The 15,282-nt window shown below is 36.8% G+C and overlaps 1 protein-coding gene across 2 annotated transcripts in view; it reads right to left on the bottom strand.

Moving 5' to 3' along the window:
- Nucleotides 1–4,471: 4,471 nt before the first annotated feature.
- Nucleotides 4,472–15,282, bottom strand: part of UCHL3 (ubiquitin C-terminal hydrolase L3) — a 44,723-nt gene continuing 33,912 nt past the window's right edge. For both annotated transcript variants that reach the window (XM_041128695.1, XM_030036552.2), the window contains exons 7-9: nt 8,578–8,653; nt 5,981–6,039; nt 4,472–4,701 (exon numbers count right to left, since the gene is read on the bottom strand). In XM_041128695.1, coding sequence (XP_040984629.1) covers nt 4,618–4,701; nt 5,981–6,039; nt 8,578–8,653 — 219 coding nt within the window. In that variant the 3' untranslated portion in view covers nt 4,472–4,617. The remainder of the gene's footprint in view (nt 4,702–5,980; nt 6,040–8,577; nt 8,654–15,282) is intronic.

Genomic DNA, 15,282 nt, shown 5'->3' on the forward strand with positions numbered 1-15,282 from the left:
GATTTCATTTTAACATAGTATTTACGATGATCTCTTGAACTTCTAATAATATTTTTCTTTCCATATCTTCTCTGTAAGCAAAACGGATTTGCTGTACACATCTTTCACTTGTATGGACCATGGCAGAACATACGCCATTTTTTAAGGACTACTGAGAAAAGAGAACTTAAAATTTGTACTGCACACAAATTAGATCTTAGGAGAAGCTTTACTTGGGAGCACATCTTATTTCTGCTCTGTAAACAACCTTCTTCGAATACGAAAGAAGATTTTAGATCAGTTCAACATACAAAGAAGCTCTCTATCGGCCATCGGTTTCAGAAGTACATGGAAATTAGTGTTACTGGTGGTACACACAGGAAGGAAAACCCAGTGACTCTGGGTGAAATAAGTTCCATAGGAGATGTTTGACATTTATTAAGTTACAAATCCATAGAAATGATGTAGTTAGCTCCTCACAGTGGTATGATTTGAGACATCTATGCTATAGAGCCAGTGATGAATAAAACGATAATCAAAGCTGTAATTTTGAAATTTTTTCTTACTCCATTTTCCTGCTCCAAGCCCGATCAGCCACAAGACCAAATACAAATGAAGAATCTGCATTTTTCTTGAGCGGGAAGCCTGAGCATCAGAAAACAACCCTCTCATCTCCCTATTTAACATTCATGACTACAAAGGCAAAAAAAAAAAGAAAAGTCTAAATAAAGCATGTATGTGCTGCTGGTGCTGGCTGACATCGGTCTGCGTTAGCTGTCATTACTTAACATTTTTCTGGAGAACTACTGCAGCCTTTCCCAGATTTTTAAGGTCTGCCTTTTCACTTCATGTTCTCACTTATTTCTGGTTGCTTTATTTCACTTAATGGCAAATCAAATCACTTTTCTTATGAATCAAGTGTTTAATGTTTTAGATCAAATAATTTGAGCAATCAAGTAATTTGATTAAGTCCTCATTTTAGTAAGCTGCGTGGACCACTGCAGCTTTCAAGTTGTTCATTAAGTAAAAAAATTCAAACATGCATATTTCTTCCTTAAAGTGAATTTTAAATCATCACAGATCATTCATCTATGTAAGCTTAAACAACCAAAATAGCTTAGTATTCCTTTGTGCTAACAAGGTAAGTCACTAGACTCCTAGATCATAAAAAGATTACATATACCAGATATGACTGCTAATTGTTGGTGTCAAAAGCAGCAAACATAATACTGTTCTACTTGGCAAAAATAAACCATTTCAATGTGTGTGCTCCTAGGGATAAGTCAAGCAACAGTTTACATCCTATTCTTTTCATAGAGAGTTCTACAAATATTTGATACAATAATATTTTCTACCAAGGCAGGCTTCTTCCCTTAAGGAAAGATCATATTTATTTTCTAAATGTGGGCCGTTAAGCGTGTTTATTTTCTAAAACTTACATTTCAATGACAGAAACATCTTTCTTCTTCTCTCCTTAACTGAATCACGCAGCCATGATTGAAAGGAAAGGGCATTGTACTGGTTATTAAATTCTTACGGTTTCTCAGCAAAATACTTGTAATAACATGGGAAAACTTGCACCCAATATACTTAAAAGAGCTTGAACAATCCTGAGTGCTTAATAGCACAGCAGCTCCACTCAGCCAAAATTAACGTAAGCGCTGAGCATGCATCTTCTCTTCACTCCCACGTGCACCATTGCCATAAGGTGATGTGTATGGCCGGCCCAGACTGCAGGAGCTGAAGAGGGATTTCCTGGCAGTCAATAGCACTGCGTGCTTCTGGCCAAACCATGCTCCACACAAAGGTGGCGAGGCTCTGGCAGGGCTGCACAAGTTAGGAAATACAGCGTTATTTTCCCACAGAGCTTGAGCTAATAAGCACAGTGTACAGATAAGGCAATGTCTGTATGGGAATCGCCGATCCAAAAGCACCATGTGGTCTGCAGGGCCTATCAGCCCCTGGTCAGGACCTTGCTGGACTATGTAAGTCAGCTAAGTGTTCATACCTCCCTCCTTGTCTCCAAGTTACACAGGTTCTGTCAATGCCAAGGATATTCCAGTATCTTGTAGATCCTTTACTGCCTGTGCTCCTCAAGTTGGTCAACAATGCCTGTGCCAAAGCATGGTGTTACAAGCACTGGAAGGCCATTACACCGTACATGTTGGGCGAGACAGTACTTCTGCAGTGCAGTCTTTCAAAATTTCAGTCTAGCAAGGAACTGTGCAGTGAGCAGATACAGTTCAGCATAAACACTGGTGCCTTGCTCTTCCCTTTGTCATCTCAAAGTTTTGAGAACCTTTCTGAAAGCAACGTTCGCTAAAAAGTACCATCTTTATATATTAATAAACTGGAAATTGACACTGAAAGTAAAGAAAATAGAAGGAAGCCTTACCCAGCAGGACAACTGATTTGAAGACTATGTAAAAAAACGCTGAGCAAAACTATCATATTGCCAAAATACTAAGAATTCTTATTTATAAGTTTTTACTTAAGATTCAAGATGTATTTTTCCAGTGTGACCATGAAAAATCCCACCCCATGTTTACTATTCTTTGATTTCCTTTGTCATTAATCACTTAATCAGTCCTCATACTCAATCAAAGCTCCAGTTCTGAAGTGATTTTGTAATAAATAATTGCACAAAAACGGAGCCCCTTCAGTTATTACCTAAAACCACCGAAATCTTGTGAACATTGAAGAGCATTTATGGTGTATTTCCCTAAAGCAGACAACTGATGTAGCTAGTTTAACAGCTTTGAACTGCACTTCCTCTCTTTCCTCACCCTCCTCCCTATCCTAAAAAGCACCTTATCTATATTAATTATGGCTTACTTTAAATGTAATCCTCCAAATCACCTTTGGCAGAAAATATGCAATACCCCAGTTAAATTGTGACAACTTCTATTTGATTTTTCTGATATTAGCAGGAAGACAATGCAGCTGCTTTGGCTACTAAAGCCTTTGATTTTTATTTAAAAGCAAGTTTCGGGACTTTACTAATCCACATGGCAACATAAAGCAAGTCTTAACGATACCGCATTTTACTGGGGTAAAAAAGTGCTCAAAAATAGAAGCTCATTAGTGTTGTTCTTCCCCCTCACTTCTCCAACCAGCTCACTTAGAGAAAACAGACTCTTGTTGTTAGTGGACTCTCCAGGTGACATGTTTTAGGCAGACACTCCGACTTTTTCTTTAGTGTGCAAAAGATGTTCTTAAGTGATAAGACAGACTCCCAGGCCTTTTTCTTTTCTATAACGAAGGAAAACTCTGCCAGACTGTGTCTGGCATAACCCCATTCATTTTTCCTGCAATGACAATTGATAGAGAATGAAAGCACCCTCTGGGACACAGAGGGTTCAGTTTCCTTTGGCAGCGGCCTTGATCGGAAGCAAACTTGAATTATTTCACTTCAAAGCAACAAATAAGGAATATTTGTCTGGAATGTCAAAAACATGCACATTAACCAAAACCAACCTTCACAAGAATCCTAAAGCATAAAATTGCTTAGCCAAAAAAAAACCAACCCCAAACCAACAAAAAAAACCCCAAACCCAAAACCAACCCCCAAACCAACAAAGTCATTACTAATTCAAGTGTAGAAATTGGTCAACAGTACCTTAGGATCCAGGTGGTGGGGTGGGAGGGATGGCACAGGGGAAGGGTATCACATAGCATTCAGTAATGACACCTGACAAACTTACAATAGATATTCAGAAAGGGAAAAAAAGGTATATGGCCATCATGGCTATCTTAAAATCTATAGTCTGTTTCTGGTCTCATTACACAAAACTTCATTACAACAATCGTTACTTTTCTATCATTTATTTCAGTTAGGTGAGATACTTGACACGGCTGTATTCACCTGTGTGTACCCTCCACATCCTACCATTTGAACTAGCATTAATTGCTAGTGTGGCTTTTCTGGGGCAAAAATCCATGTTGTTTTCCCACATGTACAAATAGAAAACACTAGTTTAACTAAAGCTTTTTGACAATTTATTAACATTATTAGGCTTGAGAAACAAAATTAAGTTTTATTCAAAAAGTAAAGATTAAGATAATTTTAAAATGTTAGTGCTCACCAACAGTAAGAAGAAACAGTCCTTTTTCTGCCTTTTTTCTTCCATATATTTATTTATAAATAATGCACTGAAAAAAATGCCTTTGTCTTTTGAGTCACCTGCAAAAGTTGTTATAATATTCTTGTATCATTATAATTAAAAGATGGAGATAGCCTCATATTTCAAGTTTTTACCCATTAACATACTACATACTCCACTCAAAATATCATCTGTGCATGATACAAATGATAATCCTGCTCTGAACTAGCTCATCATTACTATAATGAAATATCACAGACAGTAATACCCAAAACTTTTAAGGGGGTGGAAGGGGAAAAACCCACCACATAGAAGAAGAAGTAGTCTTGCACAAAATGCATGCGTGTATATAAATACCCAAAGTTGCTTTAGGAACAAGCAGCAAGATATAGCAAGGACAAATGCAAAGTTTATTCCACGTATGCTACAATTAATCAACATGTTTGGGAAGTATCAAAATTTGTACTATTAACATATGGCAACGGTTTTATTGTTACAATACATTGCAATAGATCAGCCCCACTGGAAAAGGCTTTTAAGCTGCAGACAGTGCAATTGCATTAAATCTTAATTCTTCTGGGTCACGTTCCATGAATTTCTTGCAAACTTCTATTGCATCCTAGGGAAAAAAGTAAAACAACAAAACCAAAAACCACTATAAATTATACTTATTAGAAAAACCCCACAACTGAAATATGAAGATATGCTTTATACAAACATGTGCAAAATGGATTTTTACATAAAGGACTACTAAATAGTGTGACAAATCTACATGAACTGTATTTCTGATCTGAGTTACCAGTATTCAAGACTATTTACAGTGCTCATATGGGCAGCATAAGAGAGCAAAAGTTTTATGCAGAACCTTAGCAACAATTATTTTTGTGACTAAATATTACTTTGTGCAACAGATGTGTTGCTTGTCTGACTTTCTAAATGCATCTCTGAAGTTTGCCTTTACTAGTGCTGCTGTATGCAGAAATGTTTCCTTTGTCTCAAGATGAATCTAAGCTGTGTGGGGTAAGTGAAAGATTCTAAGTAATTCCTTCATCTAGCTTTAGGGTGCAATCTGGAGAACACATGTTATCAGTAAAACAGAAAAAAGCCACATATAAAAAAAGGGAAGTTTTATCCAACTTCTCCCCCTGCCCAAACAAGCACAAATTGTATGCAAACTTTACAGACGTTAGTCTATGCTACTAAACTGTATAAAAGGTTTTGTTTGTTTCTTTTTTAGTTTCTCTGTTTTCTTCCTTTTGTAAAGCTAATCTAGTCTGGATACAATTAAAGTCAGATCTATGCATTGCCTTTTCTCAGCTTCAACGTCACATCATTCTGTGGGGATGACAGTTTATCCTCCCAATTCAGTGTATTCCTTTCCAATTCATTTCTCAACTGAACAGCTCTTGACACAAAGAAGCACTGAAAACAAGCCATGAAACTGGAGAAGAATGATTATTAGCAAGTGCCAGAAAGGAAATCAACTTCTGTCTAGCATGGCACCTATGAAACTATAACTAAACCAAAGGAAAGAGAATGAAAAATTATCCTAAGTTTTCAATCTGATGACTTCATCTCATGTACAATTTGAAAGAAGCAGGGGTATATGAAAATCTCAGCACAGAAGAAAAGCCAGTCTGATCTTTTGTTCTGGTCAACTCTTCTGACATTTCTTGTTACCATGTTATGATACTCTCTCATCTAGAGTCACAACATAAGCATTCTGAAATACCTGTTTTAAAACTGAGTAAACCTAATTTTGTCTCACCATCCCACTTGCTCTATTCTTCATCCAACCATAAATATAGCAAGACTTTTGTATAAATATTTTTCATAATTTTGTGGAAATATAGCAAGAATTTTGTATAACACCATTTGAGAAGGTTTTCTATTCCTACCTCTAAGAAAGAATCGTCACTAGTTTCCCCATGGTTTATTGGAAATGGCTTGCGCCCATCTGTTGAAACACAAAGCAGCATTGAACAACACATTTATAAAATTAGAAAAGCTTCATTTTTCCAGTTAAAACTATCGGAGCAGATTTTTTGCTCCACTTACAAAAAAGCTACCTCATTTTTCATAAAAGAATTACACATGCAGCTAGCTATTCCCTGATCTCTCTTCCACTGCTGACTGCTTCAAGAGGTATCATTACGTACAGTCTGTTGCATTAAAAAAATAAAATAATCCAATCAAACAATGAAATACTTCTTAATATCTTATTTGAAAACTTTAAGGCTATAAGTTGCAACTGTTTTAGTGCTGCGTATAGTACTTCAGTTTTTCAAGTAGAGAAGAACAATTTAAACTACACTTAATGGATTTACCCAGACAGACAGCTGTACATCTGTGGTCTTTGACAGCTGTGATCAGGGACTCCACAACAGAACAGAATACCAAACCCACCAGTTTGAAGAGTCTGGCATAACTGAAATGTTACTCTCATTTAAAATAAATAAGCAAACAAACCCAATAATTTTAAGTATTAAGTACTTTCACAGTGTTTAAAAATGGTTGCTATAGTTATTTTTTCACCCATTTGCAATATAATAATGCTATCAATCTCAGCATTTTAAAAATAATTTCATTCATAGAAATAGAAATATGTTTCAGGTTACTTGTGAAGAGCTAACAGTATGAGGACATATGTCAGGATATCCTAAGCATTCACTAGACCAAATTCCCTTTTGGCTCTGTCCTTCCTTTTAAAGACTCTTCCCTCCCCAAAGATTCCATCAAAGTTGACAACACTTCCAAACTACATTTTCCATAACTAAAAATAGGTTTGATGTTAGAAAACTTTTGGATTTACATGAACAAGAGGTTGTTCATTATTGTAACAACAATGATGGAAGGTACAACAATGCAAAACCCTCGGAATGTTCCTGGGAAACAGAACTGAATGCCCTGTACTGCTGCAAGCTAAGTTTGATCATGGGGTTTTTTTGAGGGGGAAAAAAAAAAAAAAAAAAAATTTTTAAACATACATCTTGGCAGAACAGCATTTTAATTTCATGTGCCTATAAATAACGTGTTTTCTATGGCAAAAATATCATAAGCATTTAACATCCATGTGCTTCCTTAGCATTTTCTGCCTGCCAAAGCCCACATGCTGGCCACAGTGTCTGAAGCCAGTGAATCAATTGAAAAACCTTCTCCCATTTTCCTACTTTTAAGTATTTTTTGCTTTCTTCTGCTGGTACAGAGAGAAGTTATTTTAAGAACAAAGGAAATAGTAGTATTGGCATTCCACTATACAGTGGAGCTAAATGTCTCTTTTTTTTTTTTTTTTTTTTTTTTAATTTAAGCAAAAAATTCAAGTGGGTTTTATCTTGCATCATACTTACAGAAAATAACTAAACATGGTAATTGTAGTCTGTAGTGTGCTTTTTAAGCAGAGCAAATTAACGCACAATGAAAAGTTAACACGGAAATAGTAGCACACAACTAGAAAAGCAAGCCATCCATCACGCCTTGAAATTTAGAGTCATAAAGTACTTATATTGCATCCTACAGCCATTGCCTATTTGATCTAGTTCACTGACAAGACATACAGCATCGTAAAAATACAGAAATGTGTGCCTATTGTTCATGACTTACCACTGATAATACCCCTTACATGACCTTAACATAAGCACTTCTTATATACCCCTTATGCCCCAGGTTATAATTAGTTGTCACCTGTTAAGGGCATTGCTTAATTACATGTTGATTTTCAAAAGATGAAAATGTTCTCACCATAAAATACTGCAAAAATTATGTTAGAAAAGACCAGTGACTTGCAGTTTTTAAATCTTGATCTACTTGCTAGTTTTCTGAAGCACCTGCAGCAAAACCTAGTTGCCCAGCAACTTGTTTAAGATTTGAGTAATTAGAGAATATCTGAGCAGAACCTGGTGCTACGCAATCTGAAGAGGGAAAAAAATAGCTGTAATTCAGAAAACAGAGACTACTGTTTTACAGTTAACTGTCTAGTGACCAAAAAAAGGTAGAAGAAAAAATAACCAGCCTATAACAAATGAGTTGCAGAATATTAGTATCTGCTAGTATCCTAACTACATAATTTCAGTTTAAACTGTATCACGCTATTTAATAATATAGTTAACACTTCTGAAGTGGCATACAGTTAATTTATTAATTTCACAAGCAATTCAGGGACATAAGTATAACAGTATTTTCCTCTCTGAAACTTTGAGCGTTCATCAATTCTTTCTTGCTTCCTGTCCTTGTAAATGATAAAGGAAGTTCAGAGGCAGTCTAGTATTCTGCACCATTTTATCTTAATAGGAGGGAGTTGAGGGAAGGAGAATCCAAAAAAACAACATGAAGAAGCCTGCAATTGTTTGACAGAACTCCCCAGACCCTACGATACAGTTGAAAAGAACCTAAGCCCTACATTACATCAAGGAATCTCTCTCAAACTTTGATACTTGACAACATTACTACTTGTATTTGTTTCAAACAAATGGAGAGAGTGGATAAAAAGCGTTCTTACCCAATTCATAGAGATGACCACCTACATTAACTAATGCAATAAAGTGAAGATCTACTTTTTCATCTATACTTGGTGCCTGCAAGATAAAACAAAACAAAAAGAAATTGTGTTCACTAAAACTCTTACCAAATATGATTAATGAGAACACATCATCATAATATGCAAAACACCTGGCCAAGAGAAATCACAAGTGAGAAGCACATTCTGGATCTATACAGAATGGCAGAAGTCACGCTGCAGAACATTTCAGAATATAAAGAAGCTTCTGCAATGCATAGATCAGTAAGAATCCTTTCAGTAAAGTATCTGGAAGTATTTCCAATTACAGCTCTACATAAAAGCTTTACTTTTCATTACTGAATTAGAAGTTGTATCAGCTCAAATACATTAACATTAAAAACAGATATACATATAAATAGCAACTCCTTCACTAACGCATCTCCCATAACAAAGCAATGCAAGGCTGAACTCTGAACTTGTAGTATCTTGAAACCGAAAATATTTATTTGGTCAAAATAATTTTTTCGTCACAAGCCACGTATAGCACACTTAACCTGTTCCCTCTTCACAGGCAGTCGAAAGAAACAGTTCACACATCTTAGGTGGGAAGGAAAATAACCAGAGGTGCCTAGACTGAAATTTCAAAGTGGCATCATAGCCATCATACCAAGAAAGGACTGAAGTGCAGTGACAGCATCAAGTAACATGACATAAAAATGGTTACAGTTGGTAAAGATCTGTCTAGCTCAGTACTGTGTTGCCAACTACAGCAAGCAAAAGCTTTTTCAGAAGAAAACAGGGCGTGCACAGCATGGTACTCTGCCAGCATACATTCCCAGCATTCACTAAGCAGTGTTTTTTGAACTTCTGAGCCAAAAGGTGCATCACCACTGTTGTGTTCAAATAGCAACTGATGATCTTATTTCCTCATCAATCTGTCCAGTCCGCATCTGAGCCTCGATCCACAATTTAAGAAGATACTGTTTAAGGGAATAGGAAAAAGCACCTCAGTTTTAATTAAATTATCAAGAATCTGACTTCTGCGAAAAAGTATTTCATGCAGTTTTCTTCCATCTTGTAATTACTGTTAGCCTTATGTGAATTTCTTGAAGCACCCCAAAAATCTAAGAATTTGCCAGAAACAGATTAGAGTGTAAAATGAGTTGTAGAACCTTACAGTTGCACCATGGGCTGGGTTAAAAGTTCCCTTCTTCCTGATCGTCATGAAAAAAGATTTTAGAAGACAATCTAAATTGAAGAAATGTAGCAAACAACCAGAACAATAAAGCAAAGGACAAGAAGTCACTGTAAGTCCTTCAATACATTAAGAATGCCAAAGAACACAGCATTACAGAGGAAATGCCAACAGCTTACAGAAATTCTATGTAGCAACCTCAAAAATGAAAGAGAGAAAAACAAAACAAAAAATCCCACAACCTCCCCTCACCCTCATTTCAGATTCCTCTCCATGACCAGTTAAAGTGCAAAAGGCATCGATTCCCTGTTTCATCTGGCCTAGAATGGAGAAAGAGCATTCGTGCTGCTGAAAATGAGGCAGCTATCAAAGGCTTGAGAGGACCTCTCCAAGGTCTCCAAGGAGTTTTTTTCCCCTATGGCATGAGTCAATTGCCTTTGAGAATTTTGTTCTACAGAAGGCCAAATAGAGCCAGGGCTTAGAAAAACAAGCAGCCTCAAGAGTTTGGCTACCCCAGTGGTAAACTTCCAAGGACCACAAGTTTCCCTAACTTTCTGAAAACCACACAAGACAGTAGCTGACAACCACCTTGTTGTTATTCCCATCTATCAACTAACTTTTTACAGGTATCTAAACTGTGGTGGTACAAAAGTATGCAGGCAGGCAAAGCTGAAAGTCCTTGCCAAATCCCACATTGCCATCTAATTCCCTTGTAGACATATGACTTCATGGCTGCTCACGTATCAATTAAACCTACCAACTGGGAAAACTGGGCTTAAGGAATTTCAGGGTTAGGGGAAAGACCACTGCCAGTTAGTCTCACTTTAGGAAGTAAATAAATGGCTTAGCATTTAAAAGCTTGCATCTGAATGTATGCTACCTGGGCTCAAACTGACATTAACTAGAAGATCTCAAAGTATCACTATTTCAGAGTACTTTGAGATGTTCAGGATTTGGTTTTGATCACTTTTAGAACAAAATACAGTTCCCCCTTTGACCATTTTGAGGGTTGTGTTCTTTGCCACCTTCTAATAAACATGTTTTCTATAGAGAGACACACTTGGCATGCTTGGAATGCTGAGCCTATACACAGCTAGAAGATGGATAGGGAAGCGATCAAAAAAAAGCATTAACTTTTCATAGAGTTTACTTGGAGACAGGACTCCTATAGAATCCTGCTGAGTTTTTGTACACGCCTAATCTAAATAACATGCTTTCATTGTGTTATTGCCACAACCCGTGAGAAATGTTGTGTTTTTACATTTTTAATTCCCCAACCTCAGAATGAAAAGTTTCTACCACATGTTCTAATGTAGACAGTCCCCTTCCCTAGTGACTTCTTTTCATCTAATGTAGATAGTCGTAAATTTACTACAAAGTAGATCTATTACATTTCTTGAAAAATTAGGATTTCAACCTTTTTTGACAGACAATTATTTGCATAATCATAAGCACAGAGAAACAATAGGGTCTGAATAGTCAAGATAACCTAAAACTTTATATTATAAAAATCTGTTGCATATGACTTAGGTAAGTAAGTAACTGGATTAAACTTTCCCAATGTGATGAATCTGATTCAAAATCCCCCCAGCCCTCCATAGGGAAAAAAAAGACACCCATTGCATATGTGTGCGTGCAGGCATGCACGCACACATACACACACATGAAAAGAAGCCTAGTCAGGCCAATTTCTGCTTCACTGGGAAGCTCTAGAAATTCTAATGCTTGAACCAGAAGATTTTAAATTTCAAAGGAATGGAAAGAAGAGGGAATGTCAGCTTCAGGGAGAGGTCTTCTGTGGTCTCCTTGAAAAGCTACACCTTTGGCCAAGTTTTCAGCTTCTAATAAACAGTTTGTGTGAATGCTTAAAAGAACAAGAGAACATGGCTTTAAGAAGTCTGCCTGCATGTGCATCACTAGGTAGTTTTTTCAGAACAATTACAGAGCATTTTCTGTTGATTATTCTTCTTGTCAAAGACCACAGTAACATGAACAGTCAAGTGTTGGGATGACCTGTTCCTTTAGATTTTTTTCATTTAGAAGCCCACTCAATGTGCAAAAGGAGACAGCAGATTTGAATGACCGCATGTGTTAACCACAAGGAAGGAGGAAGACACAGGAGTCTAAATAAGATCATTGTCTAATCAGGCTTTGGAACTAACCTATGGGATTCAAGGCTCATTTTTCAAGTCTTCTGAAGAGCTGTAGCACACAGTGAAGAAAATTTGTATTTCTTTCCCATCCAGAAAAGAAAGAAAGAAGACAAATACCAGCATCTTGGGTAGCTTACAGAAGCTTGTGTTATGGTTTCAACCTTAGTATAAGAAATAAGTTTTGGTAGTATGGGTTAGTGGACATTATTTTTCCATGTAATCTCTTCAAATGAAAAAAACCCTGAAAAATAATGACTAGTAGACTTGAAACTGATTTGAAGAGGAAAAATGCAAAAAGTTTAGTGCTCAAAGTGATGCTTCTGAGAATATCTTCTTAGCTGTAATTTGTTCTTGAGGTATTGAGATAACGCTCAGTGATAATAATATAGTGTACCTTCATGGAATACCCAGTCTCATATACAAAAGTGACAGCCAAGGTTGTTGTGCCCTCTAATTTTGGATACCACACTAAAAGCACCTAAATGACCAAGTCCCGATTTTTCATAGGATTTGACTGACTTCTCTGCTAACCTGGACATTCAAATTAAATAATAAACAATTGCTGACTGCTGTGAGAAGTCAATTTTTATTGACTTGTCTCAGGTCAATACCCATTAGTTCATGTTATCGAAACAACATCTCTACATTTTTTCCTCTATTCTTCACTAGCAGATTTACAAACAGCAATTTTTAAAGTGGTGCTTCCCTAGGTTTTTACTATACAAATGATAACCCCTCCTACTCCCTCTTACTGTACTGAGAAATTCCTTGATTTTACCTTTCACTACTGCATGTTGCCCTCTCCTCATGAACTACAACAGTATTCTTTCTTGTTGTTGAACTAACCTTCAGAAACTCAATGGTACACCCCTATATCACTGTTTGCCCAATCATATTAGCTGGTCTAATAATGTGTATTTCACCATCTACATAGTTTATCTTGCTAATGCACTTAGACCATTATCCCAATCTAAAAGTCAGTATTCAGTTTTCATGCATTTGAAATCTTTTGATCTTCAAATGTTGCTAACTTAGAACAAAACTGTTCATCAAATTTGATGCACCACTGGTTTCTTTTCCCCAAAACTGCATTTCTGGGACAAACAGACAATTGAGGAAAAAAAAAAAAAAAATTGTCTTGCTCTCATGGACATACTGAAAAAGTCCTCACCACATCCTGCTTAAAATATATTTATGAAAGACCTCATTATAAAAACAGGTTCAGTGTTACGTGACAGATTTCAGGCAACGTCTTTCATCTAAGTCTTCTATTTTTATTATTTCCTTAAATGTGCTCTTGAGAGAAAGGAGTGAAGCAAGAAGTCTCACAAACCAGTTCAGTAGAATCCTTTGCATTGGTAGTGACTGTGAAAGGAAAAAGCACTACTTGGGTTAAGTCAAGAAGTTGGCATCAAAAGTCTCTCAGGTTTTGGAAGAAGAGCCATAAAGACTGATAAGGAAAAGACAATTTTGCAGAACCTTGAGGAACAAAAAGTTTCAGATACATCTGCATCCCACTGAAAGATCTTGACAAAAGTAACTGAAGTCTAAGACAAGAAAAAACCTTAGGGGTTTAACTATATAATTTCACTCACAAGGAGTTACAAGAAAGCAAAGAAAAACATATTAAAACATGAAGTTTACACAACAGAATGTTAGGTATGGTTTGGATTCAAAAAATTTTGAAGTAAAGGGAAAAAAGTGATGCAATTGCTATTGGGTACATTAGGCATCTGTAATTCCCATTTTGAAGCATGGAACACACTTAGGCAAGTGTACTGTGTAGACCTGTAAAAGACATTTGAATCCTGGTTAAAATACTGCAATTAAAACAAAGACGACTGGAATGATGATCACAAGTTTCAGCAAGATTATTTCTAGCTCATTCTCACAGAACAGTGACATCTCTATTCATGCTCAATATACTGCAGTGAGTTTATGGTATTTGAAATGCTCTGGAGTTTCACAGCTGACCATACATAGCTTAATTTAGATCAAAGTATCCCTTGTCCAGAATAATAAAAATGAATTTCTGTAAGAAAGGTGCTGAGGTACTGTCTTGAGTGCTGACCTAGGAATGGACAAGAGGTTCCTTTGCTAAGCATTGCCTTATGTATTTTTCTACCATGGTGTCATGGTAGACAAGCTGTTTCAAGCTTATTAACTCTACATCCCCAGCTATAGCTAGAACACGTAAGTGTCAGGTGAGGTACAATTCCAAGCTGCAGGACAGCGCATCTGATTTTGAATGGGAGGATGTCAAGCAAGAAGATGAAATTCAGAGATGGGCTCTATCAATGATCAGAGTATCTGGATACAAAATGTTTATACAAACACAAATGTCCCTTTAGATCCATAAGCAAGAGGGATTATTCAGTAGTATGCTGCTCTAAATAGGTATTTCCTGTTTGTTTTTTTGGTTTTTTTTAAGAAGAACAGCAACTTTAGTCTGACACAGAAAATAAATGTCAGAAAACAAAGAGCATGTTTTCTAACTTGAGAAGTGTAGGAAAGAAAAAAGAATTAGATTAGCTTGACATAAAAGGCAGCAAAATGATCCTAAGGCAAGCAGAGACACTAAACTAAAAGAACAGATGACCTGGAAGAAAAAGAAATGACAAGGATGGAGGAAAAGTCAACATTACTAACGACACATGTTGTTACCTATAGCTTCAAAATTTGCCACATCTACTGCAATTTATCAGGTTTGCATAGAATATTTCAGGACAGTATTTTTTTTTTTCTATTATATGTTCTTAACTCATCTGGAGACCTACTCTAAAAAGTTGTATTGGGTCTGGCTGAGATGGAGTTAATTTTCCCCGTAGCAGCTGTGCTCTGCATCCATAGCTAGAAAGGTGTTGGTAACACACCAGTGTTTGCCTACTGCTGAGCAGTGCTCGCACAGCATCAACGCTGTCTCTCCAACATTTCCCCGTCTCACCAGTAGGCTGGGGCTGGGCAAGATCTTGGGAGAGGACATAACCAGGACAGCTGACCCAAACTGACCAAAAGGATATTCCATACCTTATGACATCTGCTCAGCAATAATAGCTAAGAGAAAGGAGGTAGGGAGGGCATTCATTATTATGACATTTGCCTTCTGGAGCAACCACTACACATGCTGAAGACCTACTTCCTGGGAAGTGGCTGGACATCACCTGCTGATGGGAAGTAAAGAATAAATCTTTTCTTTTCCTTTGTTTCCGCACATGGCCTTTGCTTTTGCTTTATTACACTGCCTTTATCTTGACCCACAAGTTTTTTTCCATCTTATTTTCTCCCCCCTCCTCCTGCTGAGGAGGGGAGTGATAGAGCGATTTGGTGGGCACCTGGTATCTAGCCAAGGTCAACCCA

The sequence above is a fragment of the Aquila chrysaetos genome, chromosome 14 (genome assembly GCF_900496995.4).
Source record: "Aquila chrysaetos chrysaetos chromosome 14, bAquChr1.4, whole genome shotgun sequence".
NCBI classification, from domain to species: Eukaryota; Metazoa; Chordata; class Aves; order Accipitriformes; family Accipitridae; genus Aquila; species Aquila chrysaetos.